General features: G+C 37.8%; 3 protein-coding genes across 3 annotated transcripts; 1 reads left to right on the forward strand and 2 right to left on the reverse strand.

The window, feature by feature from the left end:
- Positions 1 to 10,162: 10,162 nt before the first annotated feature.
- On the reverse strand, positions 10,163 to 10,632 carry LOC108051017. Its single transcript, XM_017132961.2, has 2 exons — positions 10,527 to 10,632; positions 10,163 to 10,474 (listed from the first exon to the last, which is right to left on the reverse strand). The coding sequence occupies exons 1-2, from the start codon at positions 10,545 to 10,547 to the stop codon at positions 10,250 to 10,252; spliced, it is 246 nt and encodes an 81-aa protein (XP_016988450.1). The 5' UTR covers positions 10,548 to 10,632; the 3' UTR covers positions 10,163 to 10,249.
- A 7,785-nt stretch (positions 10,633 to 18,417) lies between these two features.
- LOC108051010 (collagen alpha-1(IV) chain-like) lies at positions 18,418 to 19,225 on the reverse strand. Its single transcript, XM_017132954.2, has 2 exons — positions 19,120 to 19,225; positions 18,418 to 18,816 (listed from the first exon to the last, which is right to left on the reverse strand). The coding sequence occupies exons 1-2, from the start codon at positions 19,192 to 19,194 to the stop codon at positions 18,418 to 18,420; spliced, it is 474 nt and encodes a 157-aa protein (XP_016988443.1). The 5' UTR covers positions 19,195 to 19,225.
- A 5,276-nt stretch (positions 19,226 to 24,501) lies between these two features.
- On the forward strand, positions 24,502 to 25,501 carry LOC108051014 (collagen alpha-1(X) chain-like). Its single transcript, XM_017132956.2, has 2 exons — positions 24,502 to 25,035; positions 25,095 to 25,501. The coding sequence occupies exons 1-2, from the start codon at positions 24,967 to 24,969 to the stop codon at positions 25,413 to 25,415; spliced, it is 390 nt and encodes a 129-aa protein (XP_016988445.2). The 5' UTR covers positions 24,502 to 24,966; the 3' UTR covers positions 25,416 to 25,501.
- The last annotated feature ends 844 nt before the right edge of the window (positions 25,502 to 26,345 follow it).

Raw genomic sequence — 26,345 nt, forward strand, 5'->3', positions numbered from 1 at the left:
ACTGCGTATGAGTAATAAAATGCTCTGAATGAATATACAGAAAAAAGGTTTTCTTGTTATTTGGGATAATAAGAAGGAGATTTACTTAATAAGGAGAATGCAACTTTCCATATAAGTAGTTATTTTTTTCGGACAGGCAACACTGCGTATGAGTTATATTATTTATATAAGGCCCTGCGTATGAGTTATAAAATGCAATTAATGAATTTTTTATTGGTTATTTGGAATAATAAAATCGTACGAATTTTTCAATTATAGTTTATACTTAACAACGGACCCACTGTTCGCTTTTTGCGAGTAATGGAGAAATTGTTCTGTTGTTTTTTTGGTTCCAGTCCGGTCGACGCCAGTCCAGCGCCTGTCCAGCCGCAGTCGGTATTAATTTAGCGGAAGTAATGCGAGAAATTGTTGTAAGTCCCTCCCTGGCGACCTTTCACCCCACAATGCCGCCGAGGGACAATTCGCCTTTGTTCTTTTGTATTGAACCCAAAGCTAATTTTGACTTGGGCTGCCTGGCATATATTTCATTGCCATGGCAGCTGAAAGGGTTTGTCGCCCGAAATAATTCTATGCTTATTTTTATCATTCTTTTGCTTGGTTAATTTTAATGTACACAAGGCATTTAGTTTTATTTCCGCAGGCGCTTTCCGTTAATTAAATAAATATGCTCCTACGTAGGCTCCTTCGGCTCCCAATTTTTTTAATGACCGCATCAGTTTTTATCGCTTAATGCCTTGGGGGCTGGCTAATGTTATGCAGTCGGTTGGGCTTGGGATCGGGGATTTTGGAATCAGGGGCTGGGTTCCCGGTTAATTGCTTTTGGCCCTATCAAATCATCTTGTTCTGTTCGGAGTATATCGTTAGTATAAGCGCCACATTGCCTGACTCGTTTGTATTATGTTAATGTCATTATAACGTGATTTATACAAATACGTTCAGCAGAATGAATATAACTTTTATGGTCTGTATATCATATATTCTGAAATTAATGGCTAGTTGGGTGGTGATAATGATCAATGGCTAATAAAGCAGAAAAGTGGTTTCTATATTTGAGCTTTGTGGCTCTAAAATACATACATGCTCTCTAAAAGTGTAAACATGATACAATTTTTCTTCTAAATACACAATAAGCACTTAGCATTGTTTATCATAAAATAAACTACAGAATTTTATTCAAATTTAAATCGTTTTTATTGATAATATTTAAGGTATTTGCTTCCATTTTCAATTGAATTCTGCAAACATTTTGTCTCTGGCTGCTTCACGAAAATTCGACACATCTTTAGACACTCATTCACACGTTTCGGCCAACTTATTTAACAACTCAGAGAGAAAAGAAACAGAAGCAAACCAACCCAGGATCTTTGCACATTACTTTGCCGAGAAACTGCTCAGCTTGAATGCAATTTAAGTACTTCAAGAGCAAATGTTTTATAGAGCACCGACACACATTTACACAATTCCCCTTCCTTACAACTGAAGAGCACTTTCAGCATTCCCAACCGAAAAAAAAGGAAGACACTTTGCTCCATCGAAGCTGCAAAGGCGGAAATATCCTCTCGTCCTGCCAGAACACTCAGACTCAGTTTTAGACTTCCCCCCTTCTGGTACTGTATTTTATTATTTAAAAGCCTAAAATCTATAAAGTGCGGTGCAAATATTTGAAATTGTCGAGGCAACATTTCTTCTCCGCCTGACTCGCTGACTGCAGTTGACAAGAATATTTAATTTAACTGATTTAACTGACAGCACCAGGGAAAACACAAGACCATTTCCAACCCAGGCACACATGTCGAGCATTTGCATTTGATTTCAGTTGGAGTGTACAAATGCTAACCTCAGATGATTTGGTTGGGTTGTTTGGAATGAGCCTGCGAAATGTAAATGAACATGAGAAAGCCAGAGCCTAAAGTATAAGTAAATAAAATATATAACTATTATTGTTTAGTTGTGGTAATAAAATAAGTTTTTTCGGAAATAATTTATAATTTGCTAACCTATCAATAATTTGTTTAATTAATATCAAACATTCGACCTTTTGACAATACTTAAAATCTTTGGTTTTAAAATAGTTGAGAAAGATAAGCCAATGATTACAATATAAAACTATGATTCTACTCGATTTAATAGAGTATGAACCCCATGCCTTTTCTTTGTTTCCTCAACTTTTAAATGTTCTCTCGTCAATTGCATTTTGGGCTTCACTTGTTTGCTCAGCTTCCGCTTCCTGTATTTCTTTATCCTTCGCTTTACTCCTCATGCCAGCAGTTTGCATTTCGTGTTAGATGCAAAAGTTCTGGCCCGGCAAGTTTCTTTTGGGAACTAGCTACGTGCACAGCTGGTGGTAACCGAGAATATTTCCACACATTCACTTTTTCAGAAGGGGGGAAAAGCCTGCGTCTGCCCATTTAAATTATAAAAATTTCAAATGCTCTATTTACGGTAAATATTTTCATAGTAATTTACGCAAATTTACATAAATAAGCAGGAGTAGGCAGCCGAGCAGACCGGTCACTCGCTGGTCGAGCTAACCTCATTTGAAAAATGTCAAACACAGAAGGACTTGGCGCTGGAAAAGCTCTCCCCATGCCCGCCATTTAATGGGTCGCCTATTTTTCCACTCTCAACAAAGGAGCCTATAGTCCTGCGCCGTCGTGTCGTTTGTTGTCCTAATAGCTTTTCTATAATTTATCATGCAATATTTATGGCACGCGCTTTTCCATCTACGAATTATGCATTTATTATTCAGAAGCGGCGGCGGCGAACGCCGGAACTCCGCTCTAAACGTTGTCAGCATTTAGGGTCATTTTTTCCCCACTCAGTGCCCAGAGCCCAGTTCAAGTTAATTGGTAAATTTAAATTGAATAAATATTCCATGATAGTGCAATGGACTCGGCCACAACTTTTTAGATGCCAAATGATTCTGGTGGTCATGTGTGTGTGTGCTTGTATTTTCAAATGTTTGGCTGTTTGTACCCTGGTCATTATTGTTGGTTTATGGCTGTGTCGGAATTAAGCCGTTAAATGTAATGACTGCGATTTATACGGTTCGACCAGAGTAATTGGCAACTAAAATGCTTTGAAAACTGAAAACCAAAATGATTAAAACGGTTTTGTTATCGACTGATGGGTCGGCATTGTTGTCATTTTAAAATAATTGGATTACTCATTCAAGTCGGAGTTAAAGTAATTCAAATGTTGTCTGCATCAAGACATTATTTTATTAAATTATTCTATAATTTATTGGAAGAGTCACCATATCTAAGACAAATTTCTCTGCATTGGACCCGGAAGTAAGCGTTACAAATACTTTCAAGCAGTTAGAATAATAACAATCCAACAATAATTTAAATGTCAGCAAAAGTTTCCTAACTGAGTATTAATAAATGGTCTAAAAATGGTTTCATAACGATTAAAAGTAGTTTATGTAGCGTATATGTTATTTAATGGAAAAAGTTCACATTTAATCGATGTTAAACAAATTTTTTTTTAATTACTACAACCAACAACTACTGTTTTTGGGAGGTTTTCAGAAAAATGTATTATACTATGTTTTAGTACCCCGCAGGTTCGTCAATGCATTGAAGTGATTATGAAAGGGTATTTTAAAATCAAATTTCTATAATTTCATTTTTTAGTATTTAAAATGTTAATCAATTTCTAAAGCGTATCGATATTATGTAAGGCATGTCTAATTCCTTGTATCGCAGCTATATAAAGGAGATAAGTTTGTATATGGGCACAACAATGAAGTTTCACGTATTGCTACTGTTGGTCCTGCTTTCGCTGCTGGGAACGGCCTTGTCTCAAAGGAATAAGGGAAAGGGAGGGAAAAAGGGATTTGAGGTTTGGATGCGACCAAGTCCGAACGATCCACCACATTGCACATATGGCTGTTAATAGGGATGAAACTCGAGTAAATAATAATTACGTTTTTATTAAAAAATAAATGTGCAAGGACTATAAAAAATAAATACTGGGATACAAAATGTGTTGCTTACTTATAAGTGATCTCATATTTATACCCTTACAGAGGGTATTATAATTACAGTCAAAAGCTTGCAACGCAGTGAAGAAGACATTTCCGACCAAATAAAGTATATATATTCTTGACCAGCATCACCAGAAGAGTCGATCTAGCCATGTCCCTCTGTAGCTATCTGCTTGAAACTCTCCCAAAAGTTGTCTTTCTATTGCAGGTAGTATATAAGTCGGAACGAGCCGGATCGGGCAACTATATCATATTGCTGCCATATAACTGAACGATCGGAAATGCCATAACTTTGGTGTTTTTAAAGTTAGGAAGTTGGGATTTGTATTATTGGTTTTATTTTTGGCCAACCAACATTATTAACAGAATATTCTGCAAGGGTATCTCAACTTCGGCTCCGCTCGAAGTTAGCTTTCCTTTCTTATTTTGTATTATTATTATTATTTTTGTAATTAGTTAGACATTCTCACCGAAAACCATCTGCGATCAAAAGTAGTTTATGTAGTGTATATCCCATCTATTGGAAAAGTTAACATTTAATCCATGTTTGAAAAATGTTTTTTTTTTAATTACTTAAACCAACAATTACTGTTTTTGAGAGGTTTTCAGAGAAATATTTTATACTATGTTTTAATACCCCGCAGGTTCGTCAATGCATTGCAGTGATTATGAAAGGGTATTTTAAAATCAAATTTCTAAAATTTAATTTTTTTGTAGTTCAAGATACCAAATTTAGTATTTAAAATGTTAACCAATTTCTAATGCGTATCGATATTATGTAAGGCATGTCTAATTCCATGTATCGCAGCTATATAAAGGAGATAAGTTTGTATATGGGCACAACAATGAAGATTCACGTATTGCTTCTGTTGGTCCTCCTTTCGCTGCTGGGAACGGCCTTGTCTCAAAGGAATAAGGGAAAGGGAGGGAAAAAGGGATTTGAGGTTTGGATGCGACCAAGTCCGAACGATCCACCACATTGCACATATGGCTGTTAATAGGGATGAAAATCGAGTAAATAATAATCACGTTTTTATTAAAAAATAAATGTGCAAGGACAATAAAAAATAATTACTGCAATAAAAAATATGTTGCTGCATTGAAGTGATTATGAAAGGGTATTTTAAAATCAAATTTCTTTAATTTCATTTTTTTGTTGTTCAAATTTATTATTTAAAATGTTAACCAATTTATAAAGCGTATCGATGTTATGTGAGCCATGTCTAATTCACTGTATCGCATTTTTAAAAGGGAGATAAGCTTGTAAATGGGCACAACAGTGAAGTATTACGTATTGCTACTGTTGGTCCTCCTTTCGATGCTTTCAACGGCCCTGTCTCACAAGAAGGGAGGGAAAACGCGTTTTGAGGTTTGGGTGCGACCTTTAAAGTGATCTCAAATTTTTGTATTATTATTATTATTTTTGTATTTAGTTGATCATTCTCACCGAAAACTATTTGCGAGAGATTTGGAAACATACCTACGACTTTTTATATTATTAAAAGCAATAGGCAGTGTCTATGTACGAACTTGTATAATGTTTTTAAGTACTTTTAGGTATATAAATATATGACTTGTACATAGTAGTGATAAATATTTACCTATATTTAAATTTTCAAAACAATCAGTATGTGATTTAATATAATTTAATTTAAGCAAATTTTAATTTTGTTTAAAGCGGCTTAACAAAGCTGCTTCATTGATTTCCCATCACATTGCGTTGACTTTCATAGTTTTCATTCCCACCAGGCTGAACAGGACCAATACTAGCAATACTTGTGACTTCACAGTTGTTCCCCTACGAGCTTAAATCCAATTATAGATGTGGCTTCTTACATCATCGCAGGGGTATAAGTCTATTAGATACGCTGCATAAACAGAATGGTCGCCACAAAATAATGGACCTAACTAATGAATATGAAATCACCTTCAGGCTTAAGTCTAATTCTTCTCAAAACCCCGATCCGCTGGCAACACTTTATCTGTCAACTTTGCTGCCCCATCTCTGTTTGAGGCAGCTGGGGAGGTCTCGTTTCTCTGTTTGTTTTACAATTTGCACCTTCAAGGACTTTTAGCAGGACGTCAGCACGATGTTGGACACAAGGACGCAGCGGCGGTAAAGCAAACGCAAGTCGCATTCAATTTAGCAACAAAACCAAACTTTTTTCCACGCCGGACAATAAGCGAAAGCAAAAACTTGCCACATGGAGAGAGAGGAGAACCCACAAAAGTAGGCAACAAAAGTTGCCGCAACGACTTGAGATAGTTACAAGGATCCGGACGGGAAAACAGTGGATGGAGGGGAACTTGCCACTGCAACGCGCAAACATAAAAAGCAAAACTTTTAACTGATGCCACAAGTAAAAGGTGCTACTTGTCGGGGACAGGCGACTCGTCCCATTGTTTCGTAATGGAGAAATATTGTTTAGCATGCGAACAGAACAGAAGTCGAGGAACAGGAACAGACAATGCTGACATCGGACAAAGGCCAGGGACTTGGGGATCCGGGAAGGGAGTCCCCTTGGATTCAGCAGCTGCACCGCTCCACCGACTTTGAGTGGGGGTATTATTATGCATAATGGTTTCTGGTCTATTGACATTTATGGCACTCAGACTGCAGAATGCCAAGTTTTGGGCTACTGCAAGTTTGATTTTTACCTCACTTAGATACAAAGGCTGCAATTTACTTACTATACTTAATATACTAGTCAATTAATTACCACCATTTAATATACCAATAATGTGGTATTATTTTAGATCATTATACATGTAGCAAGCAGTCATACACACATGTACATATACACCTACACTTAAGTACTAAGGATCCTATTGTAAATACATACTCTAAGATAAGTTCCACAATTATTATATCCTATATATGTCTCTTTTAATCTTGTGCGAAACCTATTGTCAACCGAACACTATGTCTATCTCGGTCTCGCACGTACGATCAGTATAAGTTCCACTCTTGTGAAATAGGCTAAGCACGCATAATTTGGAAACGAATAAAGGACCCCTGAATCAACAAGACGTATTTGTGCCACCTACATACATTAATTAAATAAATTTAGTACCTCTCATCACTGTTCGACTTAATAGTGGTAACCGGTAGATTGGATTGGTAACACCAATGTTTACTTGAACAAAAGAAAAGTTCAAGGAGAATTGGATAGTTGAGAGTCAGGCCATGGAAATAGGATACGGATACTAAAACACCAAGGCTGGGGTTTTATTAAAAAGTTTCCAATTGAATTTGCTTGGTAAGTAAAAAGGTCAATATTTAAAATATTTTAAGACTATTGTACTTATAAAGTTATCTTTTACCAGACGGTGAACTAACTTAATAAATAAAACAAAACTTTTACAATTACTCACTTATTGCTATAAACAATAAATGTGCCGTACAAGTTGATTAAGTAGTACTTTATAGTTTTAAATCATCTAATATTTTATCTCCAGCAAAAAAATGATTTTCGAGAAAATATTGTTAATTAATCAATAAACTTAGGCTCATTTTCTGTAGCAAAAACTTTTATTTTCCTTAGGTGTTAACTTTCGAGTGGTCTTAAAATATTTATTTTCGTATGCATGACTATCAAAACAAACTAAACTATTTCAATCAAAGCTCACTCTGGACCATTCAACAAAAAACTTGATTTGAAATCAAAATAAATAGAGGGGAAAAAGTGCCAAGAACTTGAAAAAGTTCACTGTTTGATTGGACGAGAGGAGATGGTGGTCGGGAGTGGGAATCTCTCAGTTTCAGAGTTGCCCACTCGCATATCCAAAGTTGGCATAGTTTACGCAACTGTTTGTCTTCTGCCATCATTCCTACATATATGTGTAGTATATAGTATATATCTGTGTTCCTCCTTTTTTATGTTTTCAGTTGCGTGATTTATAAAAGGAAGCGGAACACTAAGCTTAGTAGACCATTGATAAATGGGAATGCAAAGTTTTCAAAGCGATGCTCTTCTCTAATTGCCTTCGCTATTTTTTCGTATTTTCGGAAACTAATTTAAACAAAATATTTAGACACCGTGCGATTTCAGTTTGCAAAATTATTCAAATCGAAATTTTGCACATTATTTTCATTCGGTGATATAAGTTTCCCATAATTCTATTTATTTTCATATGCTGATGGCATCCCATTTCCATGTCGTCCTCTTCCATTATCGTGTGCGTGAACATTTACCCATTAATTTGAGCAAATAAAGTTGCCGCAACATATGCGTACTCACGTAACCGCAATTGAACTGGGTAAAAATAATAAAACAAAAAACATACTCGCTCGTTGGACTAACAGAGAACAACAAATAAATACAGAAAGAGATAACTACGTATCCCTGTCCCTCTCTGGCGAGCTGAAGCTTGCCGGCGCTGAAAGGTAAACAATTTTAATTTATTTACCCAATAATAAACCCATCAAATGGGCGCTTAACCCCCTCAAAATAGGGGCGATAGGAGAGGCTTCCTTTGGGGTCTAAATGAGCATTGAGTTTTGTGTATTTGTTATTACATGTTTGCGGTCCTCACAAAACAGCTCGTAATTTGAACTTCAGACGAGATTGCATCGAACTTCACAATGGTTTGCTCTGATTTATGGAGAAATATTGCAGAAATAAATGTGTAAAAAGGTATAAAATTATAACATAATTTTTAAAGCTCTCTTTCTAATTTGGAAATTAATTTAAACATTTATCTTCGCATCTAGAAATACATATAATCTTATGTTTTTTTAGTATTGTACAGCAGTATTTTTTTTAGCAATTCCATCCCTCCTTTCTTGTTGATAAATTATTTTAAAATCAAAAACATAATATTCATAGCTGTCTGAAAACGTTTTACCTGATATTTATGGTAAGCCATATATTATCTGCTCTGAATGCCTGCCTCCCAAATACAATCACAATTATTCGATTTAATCAACAGCCCTGAATTCACTCATCCCATAACCGGAATTCAAGCGATTAATCAGTTTATGGCTTAAAAAGCTTCATCAGTGAACACGGCGCCGGCTGCTTTTGGGCTTTGCAACGCCTTTTAATTCAATTAAGCCCGGCTTTTGTGTCATGCCCCGTTACAAAACGGAGGTTGGCAATAGGCAATTACCAGTAATCGAATTTGGGGCGCAGCAAAATCCGTTTGAAACAATAAATTTTTCACTGGCTGGCGAGGGTTGCAAATGCGGAAAACACCCCTTCAAAAGAAAATGCAAAATGCAAATTGAGCGTTTCGCGTCGGGACATTAAACTTAGTCGCGGCTTAGAGGGCTTAAGCCAAAGCTCAACTTTCACTTAACCGCAGAGTGCTGGAATTGCCGAATCGCAGCCCCAACCCAACGCAACCCGTATTAATGCCTAATTAAATGCAAGTCTCTCGGCGAGGGTGGAAATTGCCGGGAATTCATTTGCATTTTACAGCAGATCTGGACACTCGCTCCTCATGACGATGACAAGCGGATGTATTTCATCTCAGGAGCGCAGGTCACGGCTTCCTTCGGCTGCTCCTTTATCCCGCGTAAATATTTCATCGCTCCTGGAAAACAATTCGTGCACGTCGCTCAGCTGTTGCACTTGCTGAATAAATTATCAGCTGTCATTAAGGCTTCTCCGGTGCAACTCCTGTTCCTGTGCCTTCATTTGTCACCCGACTGCGTTTGACAATTAAAAATTGTCCATCTCGACGCGAAATGCCAGGAAAAGCAACGCAACGCTGGAGTGTTGAATGCAGAGATGCCGAAATGGACACGAAAAACAGAAGTTTGGAATACAAAACCCTTGCAGAGGACACTTTGAAATGCAAATTCATCCCGGAGACAATTTGTTGTTAAACAGTATTTAAATGCAAGTTACTTTATACACTTTAAAGTGCTATTAAATAACTAAAAATTCTTTCAAAATAAAGTACTTTCTTATTTTCTAGATAACCAATTACTTTTAAACTTTAATTTTTTAATTGAATTTTAATTGTCACGTTAGTTATATTTTCATTTCCTATCATGGTGATAGGATGATATAATCAACGTTACCTACAGTTCAATTAAACTTCATTTCATGCTATCATTAAAAGGTTGTTAAATCCAATACAATAACTTATTAACTATAAAAACATTACTTCGCCCTGTTTAATTAATAAATTACACAAAGGAATAAATAAAAGCTATTCAAGTGCCTTTCAAACATTTACTCAGATCTGTCTTGATATCTGAAGGTAGTTAATACAAATCAAAAACAACTCATAAGCCATTTTAATCATTCATAGTTGACGGACTACGGGTTGGTTTTCCTTGTCCTCCCAGTTAAAAAGCGGCGGCTCCACCTCTGGAATCTGGGTAACCGGGTCCTCCACCACCTGATTCTCCTGGGATCGCGACCCGTGCAGGATCCGGACATACTTGAGGGCATAGCGCAGCTCCGACATGGGCAGCTCGTGCTCCCTGATGAAGAACAAAGCCTCGTTCATTTCGTCTTCCGTGTACACCTAAAAGTACAAAATTAAAAGTTGTCAATTCCAAAATATTCACAAATAAAACCTCTTCTTCGTCTGATGCCATTTTCTTTTTTAATTATTTAATTGAAATTTTTCTTTAACAATTCTTGTGTTATTTGTGTAGGCTCGGTTGTGAACTCTGTGAGAACGATTTCCTGGCCTACTAAGAATGCAAAAAACATCAAATGCACAAAAATGATTTCTGCATTGCCTACACAACACAGCATGCGGTCGAAACTGACCCATCAACACTTTGGCATGGCCTTTAATATGGTCGTTGGGCAGGAGGAGGAGCAGGAGCAGGAGCAGGAGCAGGAGCAGGAGTGGGATCCGGAGCAGGAGCAGACCAAGCCTGGCCTTAGCCCAACTGAACCGAAGTGAACCAACCGCATTTTGCATTTGCAGTTTACTCGGTTAACCGCTTTTATAGCGGATTTAACACATTTCAGCCCGATCCGTACGACAACTGAACCGTGGAACTAAATGGGATTTTTAATTAGTTTTGTATTAATTTTAAAAGTATTACGAGGTAAAAAAAACTGAAGTACATAATATATTTTTTCAAAACTTTAATTTAAAATTAATTACTTTATTTTATTTAAAAACTAAATAGGTTTAACAAATAATAGTTTTTAAAATACAGAAAGCTTAAAAAGTTCTTGTAAAAAAGTTAAAATTGATTCATTATTTTTTAAAGTAAAATGTCTAATCTTGTGGTTGCCAACATTTTAACATAATATTAAAAACCTTTTTTATTAATTAACATGCTAGTTGTGATAAGGAACATAGTGGGAGAGTTTTGTGAAGTCCCTTTCTAATGATTAAACACCAATTCTTTGGGCTTTGTGTGTTGTCTGACTATCTTTTATAGAACACCTTTATTAATATATTTTCAGCACAAATTTGACCTTCCATTCCACTGTGCCTAGTTGGGTGGGGCAAAAGTGAAAACTAGTTCAGCTGCCCGAAACATGCCAAAATGTTTGAATCCAACAATCAACGCACAGAGATGGATTCAGTGGGAGTCTGTGGGAATGAAACTCTGTTGGATTTTGGGAGGGGGGGTTTGAAATGGGCATAGCTCATATAGTGTGGCCGCATGCATTTGCCATTTCCTCAGCAACCAACTAAACCGACGCCCAAAGCAGAGTGCCACGCCCACTCATATGTCAATGGGGCATGCATTTCATTCAAAGTTTTTGTTGTTTTTATGCCTCACAAAACCCAGCTCGTCTGACATTGTGCGATTGTATGACCCCCGGGGCTCAACTTTGCGGAAGATGGGAGAAGTGGGTGGTGGTTGGTTTTGGGTCGAGTTCTAGCCAACATTCCTTTGTTATGGCTAGCAGGCCAATAAGCTTTGGGGCCTGACCATTACAATTTCAAGTGCAAACTTTGACACTTGAATTGTTACCACCACAATGGGTTAAATGGCGAGGATCCAAAAATTAAAGACTACTTTTCGATTGAGCTTTAAGGAATAGGGTTTTTTTCCCCGAGGAACCCTCGGCACGAGTCAAAGAGATAAAATGAAGCGCTTGATAGAAAAAGAAAAAAAGCAAACAAAGATAAGAATGTGGGTTCGGCGAGCAGCGGCAAATAGAATTGCACGAGGACACAACAGAACACAAAAGGCAAACAAAATTATGTTTAAGGTTATATGCTATGCATAAGTAAGTGAGGCAGACGGACTGGCGGGGGTCAGGCGAGCGGAAACGGAAGCGGAAGCTCAAGTAGCAAAAAGAAAGTGTCTAACTGGCGTGCATGTGTGCTGGTGTTGGTGTTGGTATTAGTGGACCCCCCCAAACCCCCAACCCCCACCAGCACTTCCGACAATTGGCAAAACAAAACACTCGCTCAGACACAGAGAGAAAGAGAGCGCAACCGCAGGCGACTTTCAAGCCGCCACTTCTTCCCATTTTTGTCCTTACACAGAAAACAATTACGATTTTGGGGTAAATGTAAATATCATTGAATATTAGTCATGTCGAAAATAAATACTAAAAGTTAAAAAGATCTGAAATCCCTGAAATCTCTTTTAACCAAATTTTGGTAGAATATTTGGTTAAAAGAGATTTTTAATGTTTCTGTCTTCCTAACTATTGCATACATTCATGGGTGCATTGTAATTTTTTTTCAACCAAACTTCAACTAAAGATACAATTCTTTTAAACCGAAACCAAATGAAAGTCCTAAATCAGTCCCAAAGCCCTAAAAAACTGATTTTAAAGAAGTTACCGAATTTCTAAAGGACTGGCAAACAAAATTGATATTTTATATTTCTCATAAAAATAACATATTTTTTGATATTTTTTTCCCTGTGGAATTTGGCTTGCACACGCGCCGAGCGAGATAAAACATTTGTATGCTCTGATAAGAACGCATCCACTTACTTTTGGTCGCACATGACCTGAATTTTCGCTCTACGGGGAAACAGGAGTCAGACGAAGAACAGACAAAAAACTTGAACTTGCACACGGACCGAAAAGCAAATGAAGAAATTTAAATTTGATACCAGCCAGGGCAATCAGACGATGTGAATGATGCCCACTTTGCATACCCTGCACGTGAACCAAAATGGGTAATGTCGTTTCAAACGAAGTTCAAATATGTTTAAAAAGTTGCATTGTGATCAAATGTAGGAAAAAAAAAATACATTAAATGATATTTTAGCAATGATTGGGACAGCCATAATATTATAAGAATATAGTAATATGTGTATATTTAAATAGAAAAATAATGTTACAAATCTTATGAGAAAAGCATACAAATTGTGAAACATTGTCTTGATGCTTTCTTTTAATGTAACAAAGTAGGCAAATTAATCATAATCTAAAGGCATACAATTTTTTTTATTTCCCTGCAAAATCTTCTTGGTAAATCATAGGTAAAAGGTAATTTATCCAGTCGATTCATGGTATCCGCCCACATATTGGAGCTAGCTGACTTTACCATGCGGCACCGAAGAGCAGGCAGCTTCCACTCCAACTCCATCAACCACCCTATCTGTCTGTGGGTAGTTACATTCCTATTTTTGTGCCCTCTTTTTTCTAAAGTTCCAGTTCAGTTACACGAAATTTTGAACGGAAATACGAAAATGAAAGATTCGTATCTGGGCAAAGTTGGAACGAGATTGATGTGTGCACGGGCATACGACCCAGAAAAAAAAAAGAGGAGAAGCATCGAAACGCCCGCAGCACTCAAATGTGGTTCGTTCGCTTTCTTTTTAGCCGCCCGTTTGAGTGCGCTCCTCTTATACGAAAATAGGATTTGCTTGCAAATTTTCGGAGCCCCTTGCAGATGGTGGCCAAATTGGGATGGCAACGGGATGGAGCAGCCCTTCGGCTCGTTTTGTTTGTTTGACACTTGCGTGGTTAGTGATTGTCCATATTATGTGACAGACGACTCAGAAAGAACTCGGATTGAAAAGGACAGATAGTAAAATATAAGGAAAGGAACATCTACAGGGAGTGGTTCAATTACGGAATGCAGCAGACTGAGTTGACACAGTTGTCACATATGTGAAAAGTTAAAAGTAGAAATCTCTAAAGAGTATGTTTAAACTCATTGTACCAATAACTAAGAGTCTTAGTCCAAATAACCAAGAAATAAATTGTTAAATTATAGCTACAATACCGAAAGAATGATTATAATCAAACAGCAAAGTCACAAGTGTCTGTATGTTTAATGTATGTTTAATTTATCTAAGCCATAAATTGCCATTTGCAAACCACTAACCATTCATACTTTAAGCAGCTTAAGTTACAATTTGCTAAATTTTTCCAGAGAATCATCGATGGTAATTAGCCCTGTCAACACGCTAAGAAACGGCAGGGAATTATTCAGGGCGAGCTGGGAAATTGTCAGCTGGCCGTACTGAAATTAATATTTCAGGTCGTGCCAAATAATAAGCCAAAAGGCACGGCACCGCAGGAGGGCACAGCAAAGCTGGAGTATCGTTTAACACTTCATTAAAAGCCATTCCGACAACTTGTAGACAATTAAAGACAAGTTGAGGGCGGTGGAGTGGGCGCCACTTAACACATTTCCAATGTTCATTGACCGGCAAATGAAATAAAAATTGCAAACATCTTCAACTCCGGCAGCGAATGCTTCATTTAACAGCGACAAAAACAACATCGCAGAGAGCTATTTGAGGCTGTGGAAAAGGAGCCCCCATACCGAGGCAATAGACAAAGTTCCCAGGCCACAAATTACACTTTGGTTCGGCAGCATAAAATGGCGTAAAAATTGCAGCTGTTTCTGCCACTCGAATGAGAACAAAATTATTGAATGTCCTTGCCTCCCGTCTGCCGAATCGCCCGTTCTGAGTAACACGTTCTCTAGCTTAAATATTTAGATATTAAATAGATTATGTTTAAGAATTGTTAGAAGAATTAATTCGTTCATGGCAATGGTTAGTTACCGAGTACATATTAGGAAATATAGATTTTAAAAGCTTAGGAGTCATTAAAACTGTGTTAACAAAGCGAAATCGAGTTTTACCCAAATAAATCTAAAAAAAAATAACCCATGAGGTAAAGCATTTGTAAACTTTTATTTTTATATGGCTTATATTAATTGCTTACCAAAAAAAAAAATAGCCAGTTAGTAGTAGAATTAGTTTTTCCGGAATTATTTTTCTGGGCGAAACTACAAATGGGAACATCCTTGGATCCCGGCCTTGTTTGAGGTCCCTTTCTGGCAATGGTTCGCTGTCTGGTTCTGTGTATGCCTGTGTATTTTTTATGATGCTTGAAAATAAATAAACACTCAATACCAATGCCAAAGAGCAGACAGAGCCAACTTTCAGGAGCAGACACCAGAGAGTCCCTGGCAGAAGGAATAGGAAAGGCAGACCCAGACTGGCAGCATCGCGCACATTCAATAAATCTTCAACTGTGAATAGTCACTTGAGACGGAACCGGAGGAGGAGCTGCTACCCAGGACACTGGGAGTCGAACGCCTTTCGCTTTTGCTTTCACTTCCATCTGCTCCTTTCCCCATAATGGCCGCAGTCATGAGCTGTTGGATAATAATAATGATGATGCTCTTGTCCCGGCCCAGAACGTGTTTTGCGGGGAAGTTAGAGCTAGTGTGTGAAAAAGCGCAGCTTGCACGTATGAACAGCGGACTTAAAGCCTCTAATAGCCTCATATTTTGCACTCCAATACATAACTCACTGGGCACGAGATCAAGACCAAGGCCAAGAGCTTAGAAACAAAGAACGAAACAGGATTTAAAGCCCGAAAAGATTTGGCGAATTTCTAATATCCTTGATGTATTATTCTTGGAGGTTTCTTTGAAAATAAAAAAAAATTAAAAAGAGCCATAACTCCCCTTTATTTTTACTTATTGTTGAAGAATATTTTTGTATTTTAATATGGTTTGCCTAACTCAAGAATTAAGAGGTCCTGAAGGGTGTCTTTAATCTTTCTAAAAACAACAAGAATATTCAAAAAAAATATCAATTGATATTCAAAAGGAAATATATATATATATAAAAATATATATTTATATAATAATTTCCATTCTTAGCCCCCATTTCACTGAACAAGGGTATCCGAGGCAGAAACGCCTTGAAGTAGGCAACATGCGATGCTGAGGACAACAAAATGGATGCGGATGCAAGGAAAACGTAAATCAAACGGGCAAAAAGGCAATCGCAACTTTCGACCCCGAGCAAACATTCAATCTATAATGGCATTTACACGACTAGGAACAGGATATGTAATATCCTTTTGGGGTTTTTAACCAGAACTGAAAACTGAAACGCTTCGCTCCTCCCGGTTAGTAGTAGGCAGGTCCTCCGAAAGCAGGATAACTGGGATGCAACTTACTTTCAAATAAATATGGCGCAACCCTTTGCAACCCCGTCGCCATAAATCTCAACAATTTCCGCTGTCTGTGAGAGTGGAGCGGCCACTAGTCCCATGGCCATCTATGGATTTGCTATTGAAATTTATGCGCATGGGAGTGTCTGGCCAAGTGGATCCTAACTCTTTTTGTTTTATTTACTGGGGCAGGAAGAGGTGGCCCAGCCGGAGATACTTTCCCCTGGCTTTAGTTTCGGTTAGTTAATGGATTTATTTGGTTTGGAATGAACGTCCATTGATGAAAAATAAGTCAACTGTTTAAATCACAGAGACAGGACTATTTTTGGTCCTTATATTTGTTTAAATTTTTTTACTGAATAAAATAACGGGTATTGAAAATATAACCCCAATTCTAATTGCAAACACTTCTCCCTTCTGTTTGAGCTATAAAGGTGCTCGGCCTCTCCACGCGCCAATCATAATTTCTAAATCTTAAGCAGCCCCATAAAACTTGAGTGCGAGGCGCACACAGAAATGGCAACTTTCACTTGGCGCGCTAACAACCGAAAGGAGGCCAGGCTAAAACTCTACTTGGCAATTTTAAAATTAAGGCAAGGAGTGGTGAAGCACAACCGCAAAACACTTTAACTAAAATTAGAAAAACGCAAACGAGCAGAATGCAGGCAAAGTCCAAGATTCTCCCTTTCCTTATGGCCATAATCAGCACTTGCAACTTGAAAAAAAAAACAAGCAAGGGATACACAAAGAAAAAACTATTACTATTCACGCATAAAAATGTCGAATAAATCGAGAAAAAGTGTGGAGTCTCAAAGTCGAGGAAGTTTAACGACATTTAAAACAAACTTGAACATTTAAATTTCTGTGGTTTCCGTAGTGAACAAAATATGGGTTTTAGCTCAAATTTTTCTCTGTGTATAAGCCAAAGAGGCAAATATGCAACAGCAACATCAACGACAGCAGCGGCAACTGCAACACGGCACTATAATGAAGCTATCAACCGTAAGACGGCGCTTAGGCACGCAATCATACTTTCGAAACCTTAGAGACCCCCGACTATTTGCGACGAAATCGCGAAGAGCCTCATGTGTGTTGGCTCGGGAGTTCCGGAAAACCTTTTCCGGTGCATTTTTAATGGTTTTGAGGAAAAAATAATACTTACGCCTCAAGTGTTTCGCAGTTTATCAAACAATTTTGTGCTCAAGAATTTGTAATATTCAAATCAAATCATTGTATTTTTAATTATTTTACTTCATTAAATCATTGAATCTAAAAGAGAATCAGTTTCTTATTTCATTTCCTAAAATCATTAAATCTAAAAAAAAAACAGGTTGAGCTTGGCAACAATGATTAATAATGATAAATGTAGTGCAACTGGTAAACCTTTGATTGCCATTTTTAGTTGCTTTTCCAAATCGACTTCTTTAATTATGATATTCAATATGAAACCAATTCCAGAACACCCCCTTTATCAACTGGCCTGCATCGTTGGCGTGGCCGTTTTCGTAATTTTCGCTATGCGGCATAAACACGGCGAGCACTCACACACGCGGCGTATGCTTAATATTTCCGGCGCATCCCATGCGCATATTCATTTTTGACGACGCTTTGACGTCGTCCGTTCGTTGACCGCTGGGGAATCGCCCGGTGGGGCCTCAGCATTAGCGTTTAATAGCAGACGACGCTGCCATCTTGCCAGCTGTATGGGATATACCCCGTGGTGGTGACCTAAATTTCCCGGTTTATGAAAAATATATGTGTGCAATATAAAATGTTTCCCTCTGCTGCATGCATAAAGCGTAGGAACAAAAATGTATTTTATATATATACAGGGTTGGGCGGGCACAGCGTTCCGTGTTTATATTTATTTACATAGGGTTGTGTGAGAACTGGGCAAGTTTATGATGCCTCGCCCGTTCGCTTTTTTAGTCAAACACCAAATGGCGACAGTAATGGCGGTGACACAAACGAAAATGCCCTACAGTTGTGGTGCTACAAGGAAACATCAAAGGTTTCGTAAAGCAACTATAAAATAACGAAAGACAAGAAAGTTTTGGGTGGAAAATAAAGATATAAACTTTAATAAAAACCAGATGCCTATTAATTTGCATAATCATAATCCGGGCTTCCTTTTTTCGGTTTTGTTGTGGTTTCTACATCAGGATCTCCTTGCCCACCTCGAAAAATAATTACAGGCTGTGAGAGGTGTTTTCCGCCAAAAAAGGGTATATCTTCTCGTTCCCTGTTTTCGCATGGAGAGCAGTCACGACCTGGCTGTCCTGGAGGACCGATAGGACCTTGACTACCAATTATGCGCGTATCGCCCTTTTCTCCTTTGAGTCCGTTTCTTCCTGGAAGACCAGGAGGGCCAGGAGGTCCAACCGAACCATGAGTACCCGAGGATCTACACTCCTGTAACTTGTCCGCTAGGTTGTCTATCCTTGTTGCCATTTTTTCCATCTTAAAAAGGATATCCCTTAGGCGAAACTCAAAGTCATTCTAAGAAAAAATTTTTATTTTTTGGTTGTTTGTAAACTGCACTCGTAAATATTATGAACACTGGACTAATAAATAGTTATAAGTTGTACTATGGAAAGGAAAGTTAAAACTTGCTATTAAATCGAAAACACAGGAAAACCCTAGCCGTTAATAAAAAGTAAGTAAAGTAAGTAAATACGTTTTCAGCATTTAAAACATTGTCTTTAATTTAAAAATTTGGTCTACTTTTAATCTATTCTGCCATCCAGTGTGCAAATATTTATAATATATTTTTGTTTAATCTATTTTTTCTTTTATACAAACCCATTCACCATTCGAAGTGTGCAAGAGGAGGTGCACAATACAAATGAAAATTATTATTTCACCGAATTTACCCATAGCTGGTACTTAACCAAAACGAACTAACTAGTCGTCGAAACAGCGACTTACTGAAATAAGCTCATAAGTTATGTCAGCTTAAGTACATTGGTCATTGCTTATCATTTTATTTATACCCTTGCAGAGGGTATGCTAATCTCAGCCAGAAGCGTTCAATAAAGAAGACTTGATCATATCTTAACATATATTTGTTTTTTCTACGTCATCTATATGTATTACCCAAAGTAGTTTCTCAGTTTTTAAGTTATTCCGATAAAACTTTTCTAAATAATTCTTTCTACTGCAGAATGTAAATATTTCGGAACCGCCGAGTTTGGAAGGCCATGATATAAAGCTGTCTTAGTATTTATAGAAAAATTAAGAAAATACGGAATAACTTTGTTGTGTTTGAAGGTATACGCATAATTGAGATTTAGTAGCGTCCAATGATTTCAGAAATTCGTTTTGATTAATGTAGTGTTTTAAAACTCTATTATTAGAAACTGGTTTAGTAAGTGTAAAAACGAATAACTTTTTTTTTAATAAATACAAGTGTATATAAACTTCTGTTTGACGAAGTAAGCTTTCTTTTTTGATAATTTTGAATTCACGGAAATTTTCTGTGGTATTAAATTTTGAACTATTGTCACTTATGTATGCAGCCATATACTTTTGATTAGAATAAGTCTGTGCTCGCGCAAACCTCGCTTGAGTGAGACCTTTACCCTGCTATATTGTTGCTGCAGATAACTTTATATTCTTATCTTGACTGTCGTTTCATAAGTACTTTGAAGGACTGAATTTCTTCAAAAAAATCATAATTTAGACGGTATTTTAAAGACATACTTTAACAGCTGAAGTTGATCTAATCATTGAAAAATCCTATAGCTGCTCCGGAAATGAGTCATGATTCCTAAGAATATAAAGTCTTTAATGCGTCTTTGCGCAACGTTCTTTATATATACTTTGTATATACTTTGTATTGTGTCAAGATCTTTTATTTCAATACATGTCAACTTCAACGCGTTTCGATTACAAATTTCCAATAAGTCTTGAAAAAACGTCAGAATTTCTTTTGTTTATTATACCTTTACTGAGTTATTCCATATGAGGGGTGTAGTTGGTAGGATAACGACAGGTGTGATTGAAGCCCGGTGACATCTGAGGCACAATGAGAAAACAATATTTAAAATAATATAGCCAAAAGGTCAGACTATTGAATACCCTGCACTTAAACTGTCAATATAATTTTTAATTGGCAGAGACAAATAAATCTCTGATATGATCGTATTGCTTACGGAATGAGAGAAAATACATCTTTTTGCCTCAGCTCAAACATATTTGAAACTTAAAGCTTTGATTGTTGTTCCGGCTAAATTCTCATGAATATACCCTTATTCTCAAAAAGTAGCGAGTATTGCTAAGAAAATATGGACGATGAATAAGCATTCCAGGGCAGAGCTCAGCAAATGTTTCCCAGTTGGCTTTGCACTTTGAAGTGCGGTCAAGCATTTTGTAATAATATTTATGCTGATTCCCAGATTTCTTTCCTGTTTCGTTGAGTAAGCGTAAATACCATTTTGAGGGGAGCTACAATTGTGGAGGCCACAAGCCACCATCAGATGCAAAATCCAGTTGAATTTATGAACAATTTTTGGGGGAAACAGAGTGAGCAGCTTATCATAAGCAATAAACGCTAATGGATGAGGGGAAAAACCGCACTGAAGCACACTTGAAGTTCAACCCCGAAAAGGTGACAAAAGATTTGGCCATTTTATGAGTAATCTTCTGACACCCTGACAAGGACATGCACTGATTACGGTGTCACAGACTGCTCCATCCCCCCTTCCCCTTCCCCCCACCACCTCGAAGGACGGTAATAAAATTTTCACTCCCAGATAGATTTTAGCATTGTCTCGCTTAGAGCAGATAATATGTCCGACTGTATGGTCCTGACGTCCCCCCAATGAACCTCCCCCCCCAAAAAACACACTGTGCCCGGCTGTCTGGGAGCTCGGATGTTGTTTTGAGTCATATTAAAAAGTAACGAGCAAAATATTATGAAGCCAGACAAAAGGCATTTCCGGCAGCAAAGAGCGGCGGTAGAGGGGTTTGGATCTACTCCTATATTGGATTCACACGATGCAATGTTTTGTGAAGGATGCCATCCAGCTTAACTCTTGTTCATTGCCTGTTGTTGTTTGACCGGCCAACACAATCCTCCCCAGAACTCCACACAAAAACCCATCGCAGCCCGGAATCTCCCCGTATTATATTGTGTTTTTGGCCCCAGACAAGTCTGCATTGCCGCATGTACACCATGTCCCGACTCGTTTCCGAGGTTATCTCGTCCTTTGCCGGGGGCAGCTCACACAGCATTATTAATAACCATAACTCAAATCTATTGCCGCTTTACTGCTCATTGATTCTGTTTATGGCCATGATTTCGTCAGTTCTTTCTGTTTGTTAGGGCTTTTTCAAAAGTTTTGATTTCAGGGTGAGGGTGAGGGCAAGGGGAGATGAAATGGCTCTAGTCTTACCAAAATTAAAATGGACTGAAGAGATTTGGGAAAGGCTGTTTAAAAATATTATTTGCTATCAACGCGTTATCATGTAATGTTTAACATGCCGTAAAGTAAAAAAGAATGGCTTCAATTCAGGAAGACTCAGTTTTTAATGCCTCTAAGAATAGAGAAAAATTGTAAAAAAATATTTTAAAATATAAAATATTATGTGTTTAAATTAAAACTAAAAAGTAAATGAAAAATGTAAATCTATTTTTTCTGCCCATTCAATAGAAAGTATATATCGACACGTAATCTTCAAAGGGTTCAAAGTGTTCTCATTTTTGGGAGCTATAAGGTTTAAAATGCCCTCCAATAGTTTAGAACTTAAATCGATTTCTCGGGTCCACCAAAACTATATATTCACTCCCCCTTTCGGCAATTCCTCCGTTTTCCGCTACGGCTTATCACTCAAAGCTGGCACTTCTGAGATATCCCAGGGACCAGAAACGGCAACGCCAACTGGCCTTTTGCGGCAAGTTTTAATTGTGCTCATATCTCAAGAACTCTTCTGGATCGCTTCGCTGCTTGTGGCAAAGTTTGCATTTGGCCATTTGTGTGTGGGCCAAACTTTTTTGGGGCACAGCCACGCACACGCACATACTCCCCGGCAAATTGCTCAACAATCCTTGTTGCCATTTTACAACACTTGGAATTTCTTTTGGACACTCGCCTTTGGCTTAGACCCGCTCTGAATGTTGACTTTTACTTTGGCCAAGTGGAGCAGCGCTCGCTGGGCGTATAATTTCGATGCTCAGTGTCGTAAATAGCCTGGCCACCGCCGCACTGAGAACGATGAGTATTTTCTTAATTTTCTTGCACTTCCTGCAGCCCGGCAAAAGTTTTCCCAGCTCTGCCACCCAGAATCATCATCAGCAGCAGCAGCAGCAGTAGTGGCAGCAGCTTTTCCGTTTGTCAGCTGACAAGGGACTGGAAAAAGGGCGCTGGGAAAAGGGACTGGAAAACTGGGGGACAAGCTCCGACATTAAAGTATTATGCAAGCGTATTAATGCACTCAACGGACACGGCGACACGACAGACGGAACGGAATGGTGAAAAGTGACCGGCTACACGGGGAAAATTTTATAATATTAAAAGTTCGGAGATGTCACACAAGAAAATATTTTATAAATTTAGGTATTTGGTGTAAACTATCGGCAAACTTTAAGAATTAAAATATATTTTCTCAGCCACTTTATTTATTATTCTTAGCAAATGTGTAAAATTTTTTGCTCAACTTTTGTATTCTTATTTCATTTAATTTTTCTAGTTTTATAAGTTTTTACATCTTTCAGTAAAATAAAAAAAATGTAATACAATGACTTGTGAAATAAATTTAATTTTAGTTTCGTGTTAAATATTTTTATTCCCCTGTAGAGAAATGCAGCGATAAGCTAGGATTTCAGGATGCAATGGAAGGACAGCAGGACCAAGAAGAAGGGAAAGTTTTTCTCCAGCAGCAGTGGCAGGAAACGTCTTAGCTTTTCATAAACTCTTGACTTAGATTTTAGCCCATAGTGGCTGATTTAAAAAGGAAATGCATTTTATTAAAAACGTAAACAATTTTATTAAAAATACTAAAAGTGGCTTATTAAATTCTCTGTAATGTAACAAATGCCAACCTTTAATCGGGTGTTCAACTCATTTGGACAACGCCCTCGGCCCACGCCTAATTTAATTAGCCGTTAATTCTCCGGGGACCTCGACCCATGTAAAAGATCAAGTTGCTGTCGTTCCAAGACGGTCTGGCATTGTATGTGTAGCGGTGTCTTGTCAACTGTCAAAGTGAATGCTGGTCCGACCCACCCACATAAGTAAATATATTCTGCCTGCTTCAGTTGGCTATGTATTCCCAAATCCCCATCGATTTGACGCCTCGAAACTGGAGATCCCTACACAGAGAACAATGGAAAAAAACAAAATTTAAGTTATTATGTGAACTGTTGCTTGATTGGAAAAGCTCAACAATTTTAAAAATAAATTTGTTTCTTTTATAATGAGAATTAAATAAATGAAAGTTTAGACAGTGTTTTTCTTAGAATAACAGATTAAAAGCCACACATTATCTCTTCATAACGAGGCTCATCAGTTGATCGGTTCAAGGGTAGACTCGTCGTCATCAAAAAAGGATTTATAATGTCATGTTATTTAACCCATAAGGTTAACAAAGCTTGCTTATAAGAAATTTAAGAGCGCGACTCGAATACATTTTGACCTATCAGTTGTTTATATTTAAGAGCGAGAGATGCATTCGTTATGATCCCAATAAAAAAGAGAACTAATCGATAGTTTTGTCTATAAGTAAGTCAATATAAATTCAGCTAAAAATGAGCCCGAGAAAATATAATTTATTGTATTGCCGTAGAATGAAGAAGTATATACTCGGTGTTCTCTGCTGAGCGTTTGCCTCGTTTCGATTGATGGGCAAAATTCGGTAAATAGTAATTTAAATTCATTTTATCAAATAATAATTTATAATGACGGTTTTTTAAGCAACTTGAACAAGACTTTGAGGAGTTTAAATTTCAAGCCAATAGTAAAATGCAAGCTTTGCACAATCGTGTTGCTGCTTTGGAGAGGGGCGGGTCTGGATGTTCGTGCAATGGACACCCTGGATTACCGGGGCTTGACGGGATGTCAGGTTCACCAGGCCTACCTGGACCGGTTGGACCACCGGGGATCCCAGGACCAGCTGGACGTCCGGGAATACCTGGACTACCTGGACGAATGGGCCGCCTGGAAATGTAGCTGAAGAAAGGGGAAATTATCTTTCGATATCTTGGATAATTGATTGATTAGAAAAGCTCAACAATTTTTCAAGTTTCTTTTATAATGAGAATTAAATTAATGAAAGTCAAGACAGTGTTTTCTTAGAATAACACATTAAGAGCCACACGTTATCTCTTAACAACGCAAGTAGTCAGTTGATCGGTTCAAAGGTAGACTCATCTTGAAAATACATATGGTATAATTAAAAGCAAAGCCATCATCCAAAAATGTTTTATAACTGATTAAGAATTACACTCATTTTATTCAACCCATAAGATTAACAAAGCGGGCTTATCAGAAATTTAAAGAGCGCGACTCGAATACATTTTGACTTATCAGTGGTTTATATTAAAGAGCGAGAGATGTGTTTATTATGATTCTAATAAAAAAGAGAACTAATTTATGAAGTAAGTCAATATAAATTCAACTGAGAAATCATAATATATTGTATTGTCGTAGAATGAAGAAGTATATACTCGGTGCTCTCCTGCTGAGCGTTTGCCTCGTTTCGATTGATGGGGAAAATTCGGTAAATAGTAATTTAAATTAATTGTATCAAATAATAATTTATAATAACGGTTTTTTAAGCAACTTGAACAAGACTTTGAGGAGTTTAAAATTCAAGTCAATAGTAAAATTGATGAGCTATCGTGGTCATTGAACACTTTACTGCAAGCTTTGCAAAGTCGTGTTGCTGCTTTGGAGAGGCGTGCGCCTGCGTTACCGGGCATGGTTGGACCACCAGGGCGAGATGGCATAAATGGATACAATGGACTACCGGGGATGCCTGGACCACAGGGGCCTCAAGGCTTAACAGGCAAAATTGGACCGCTTGGACCACCGGGGATCCCAGGACCGGATGGATATCCGGGAATACCTGGGCCACCTGGACGAATGGGCTCTTCGTAAATGTAGCTGAAGAAAGTGGAAATTCTCTTTCGATATCTTGGATAATTGATTGATTTATGTTCTTCGGTTGTCATCGCTGGTCGCAGATGCAGAAAAGTAAATGCTAAAAAAATAAAATTAATTTGGCTTTTCTTTGTAACGTGTTGGGATAATAGTTTTCTTTAGGACGGCTGCTGCTCGAATCACACATGTGATTTGATTAGGAATCCCGAATGGAAGAGTCATTTATTTTGCCGACTGGAACTTCGCTTTGGGCGTTAACTTCCACCGCCTGTCCACTTGACATATTTTTACGGTTGAAAAACTCAAATGGGTGGGGCTCATTCATTGCTTGACTCGGTTATTCATTCATCAATCAGCGTACGCGACACAGCATGAAAAATGTCAGTGAGGAAAGCATCAACGCGTGGACAGGGATAGGTTTTGGTTTCGACCTGGTGGATACCCAGTAAGATGGGCTGACTTCGGCGGGGAATACCATTACCTTGCCGGCTGCCAAATGGAAACTGCTGCGAGAGAGGGTATCCCGGGGGAAACTCTTTCCAACTTCGCTCCTTGCCGTTTCCCATTTGGGCGATGCGTTGTGAAAATTGGCAAGTCACTTTTCAACATTTTCCGCGAGCCGTGAAGCAATCAATATTGATTGCATAATGAATGACAATCAGCGCTGCGCTTGACACATTCCCCCGACCCATTGCATTCCGCCCGCAATTCATATTTTTCCACAGAGAGATACATTCAAACTGCTAGAGTTGGTTCTCCAAATAAAGATTCAGTGATTGCTTTTGATGGCCAAGTACTTTCGAGGGTGTTACCCTTTCTTTTAACCATTCACGTAAGTATTTTTAATAGTAATCAATCAACAAAAAATAACAATATACTTTATAAATCAACCGATTGATTGCCTACATAAGTTGTTTTTTATTAAAT

The sequence above is a fragment of the Drosophila rhopaloa genome, unplaced genomic scaffold (assembly GCF_018152115.1).
Source record: "Drosophila rhopaloa isolate 14029-0021.01 unplaced genomic scaffold, ASM1815211v1 contig_163, whole genome shotgun sequence".
Taxonomy (NCBI): domain Eukaryota; kingdom Metazoa; phylum Arthropoda; class Insecta; order Diptera; family Drosophilidae; genus Drosophila; species Drosophila rhopaloa.

What these genes read in the sequence shown, in the direction of transcription:
- LOC108051010 (XM_017132954.2), bottom strand. Translation starts at nt 19,194, where the DNA reads ATGGGTAAATTCGGTGAAATAATAATTTTCATTTGTATTGTGCACCTC. An exon ending in ACACTTCGAATGGTGAATGG is followed by an intron (nt 18,817 to 19,119) that starts GTTTGTATAAAA and finishes ATTTTTTCTTAG; the next exon opens with AATGACTTTGAGTTTCGCCT.
- LOC108051017 (XM_017132961.2), bottom strand. Translation starts at nt 10,547, where the DNA reads ATGGCATCAGACGAAGAAGAG. An exon ending in TGGCATCAGACGAAGAAGAG is followed by an intron (nt 10,475 to 10,526) that starts GTTTTATTTGTG and finishes TTGTACTTTTAG; the next exon opens with GTGTACACGGAAGACGAAAT.
- LOC108051014 (XM_017132956.2), top strand. Translation starts at nt 24,967, where the DNA reads ATGAAGAAGTATATACTCGGTGCTCTCCTGCTGAGCGTTTGCCTCGTT. An exon ending in CGATTGATGGGGAAAATTCG is followed by an intron (nt 25,036 to 25,094) that starts GTAAATAGTAAT and finishes CGGTTTTTTAAG; the next exon opens with CAACTTGAACAAGACTTTGA.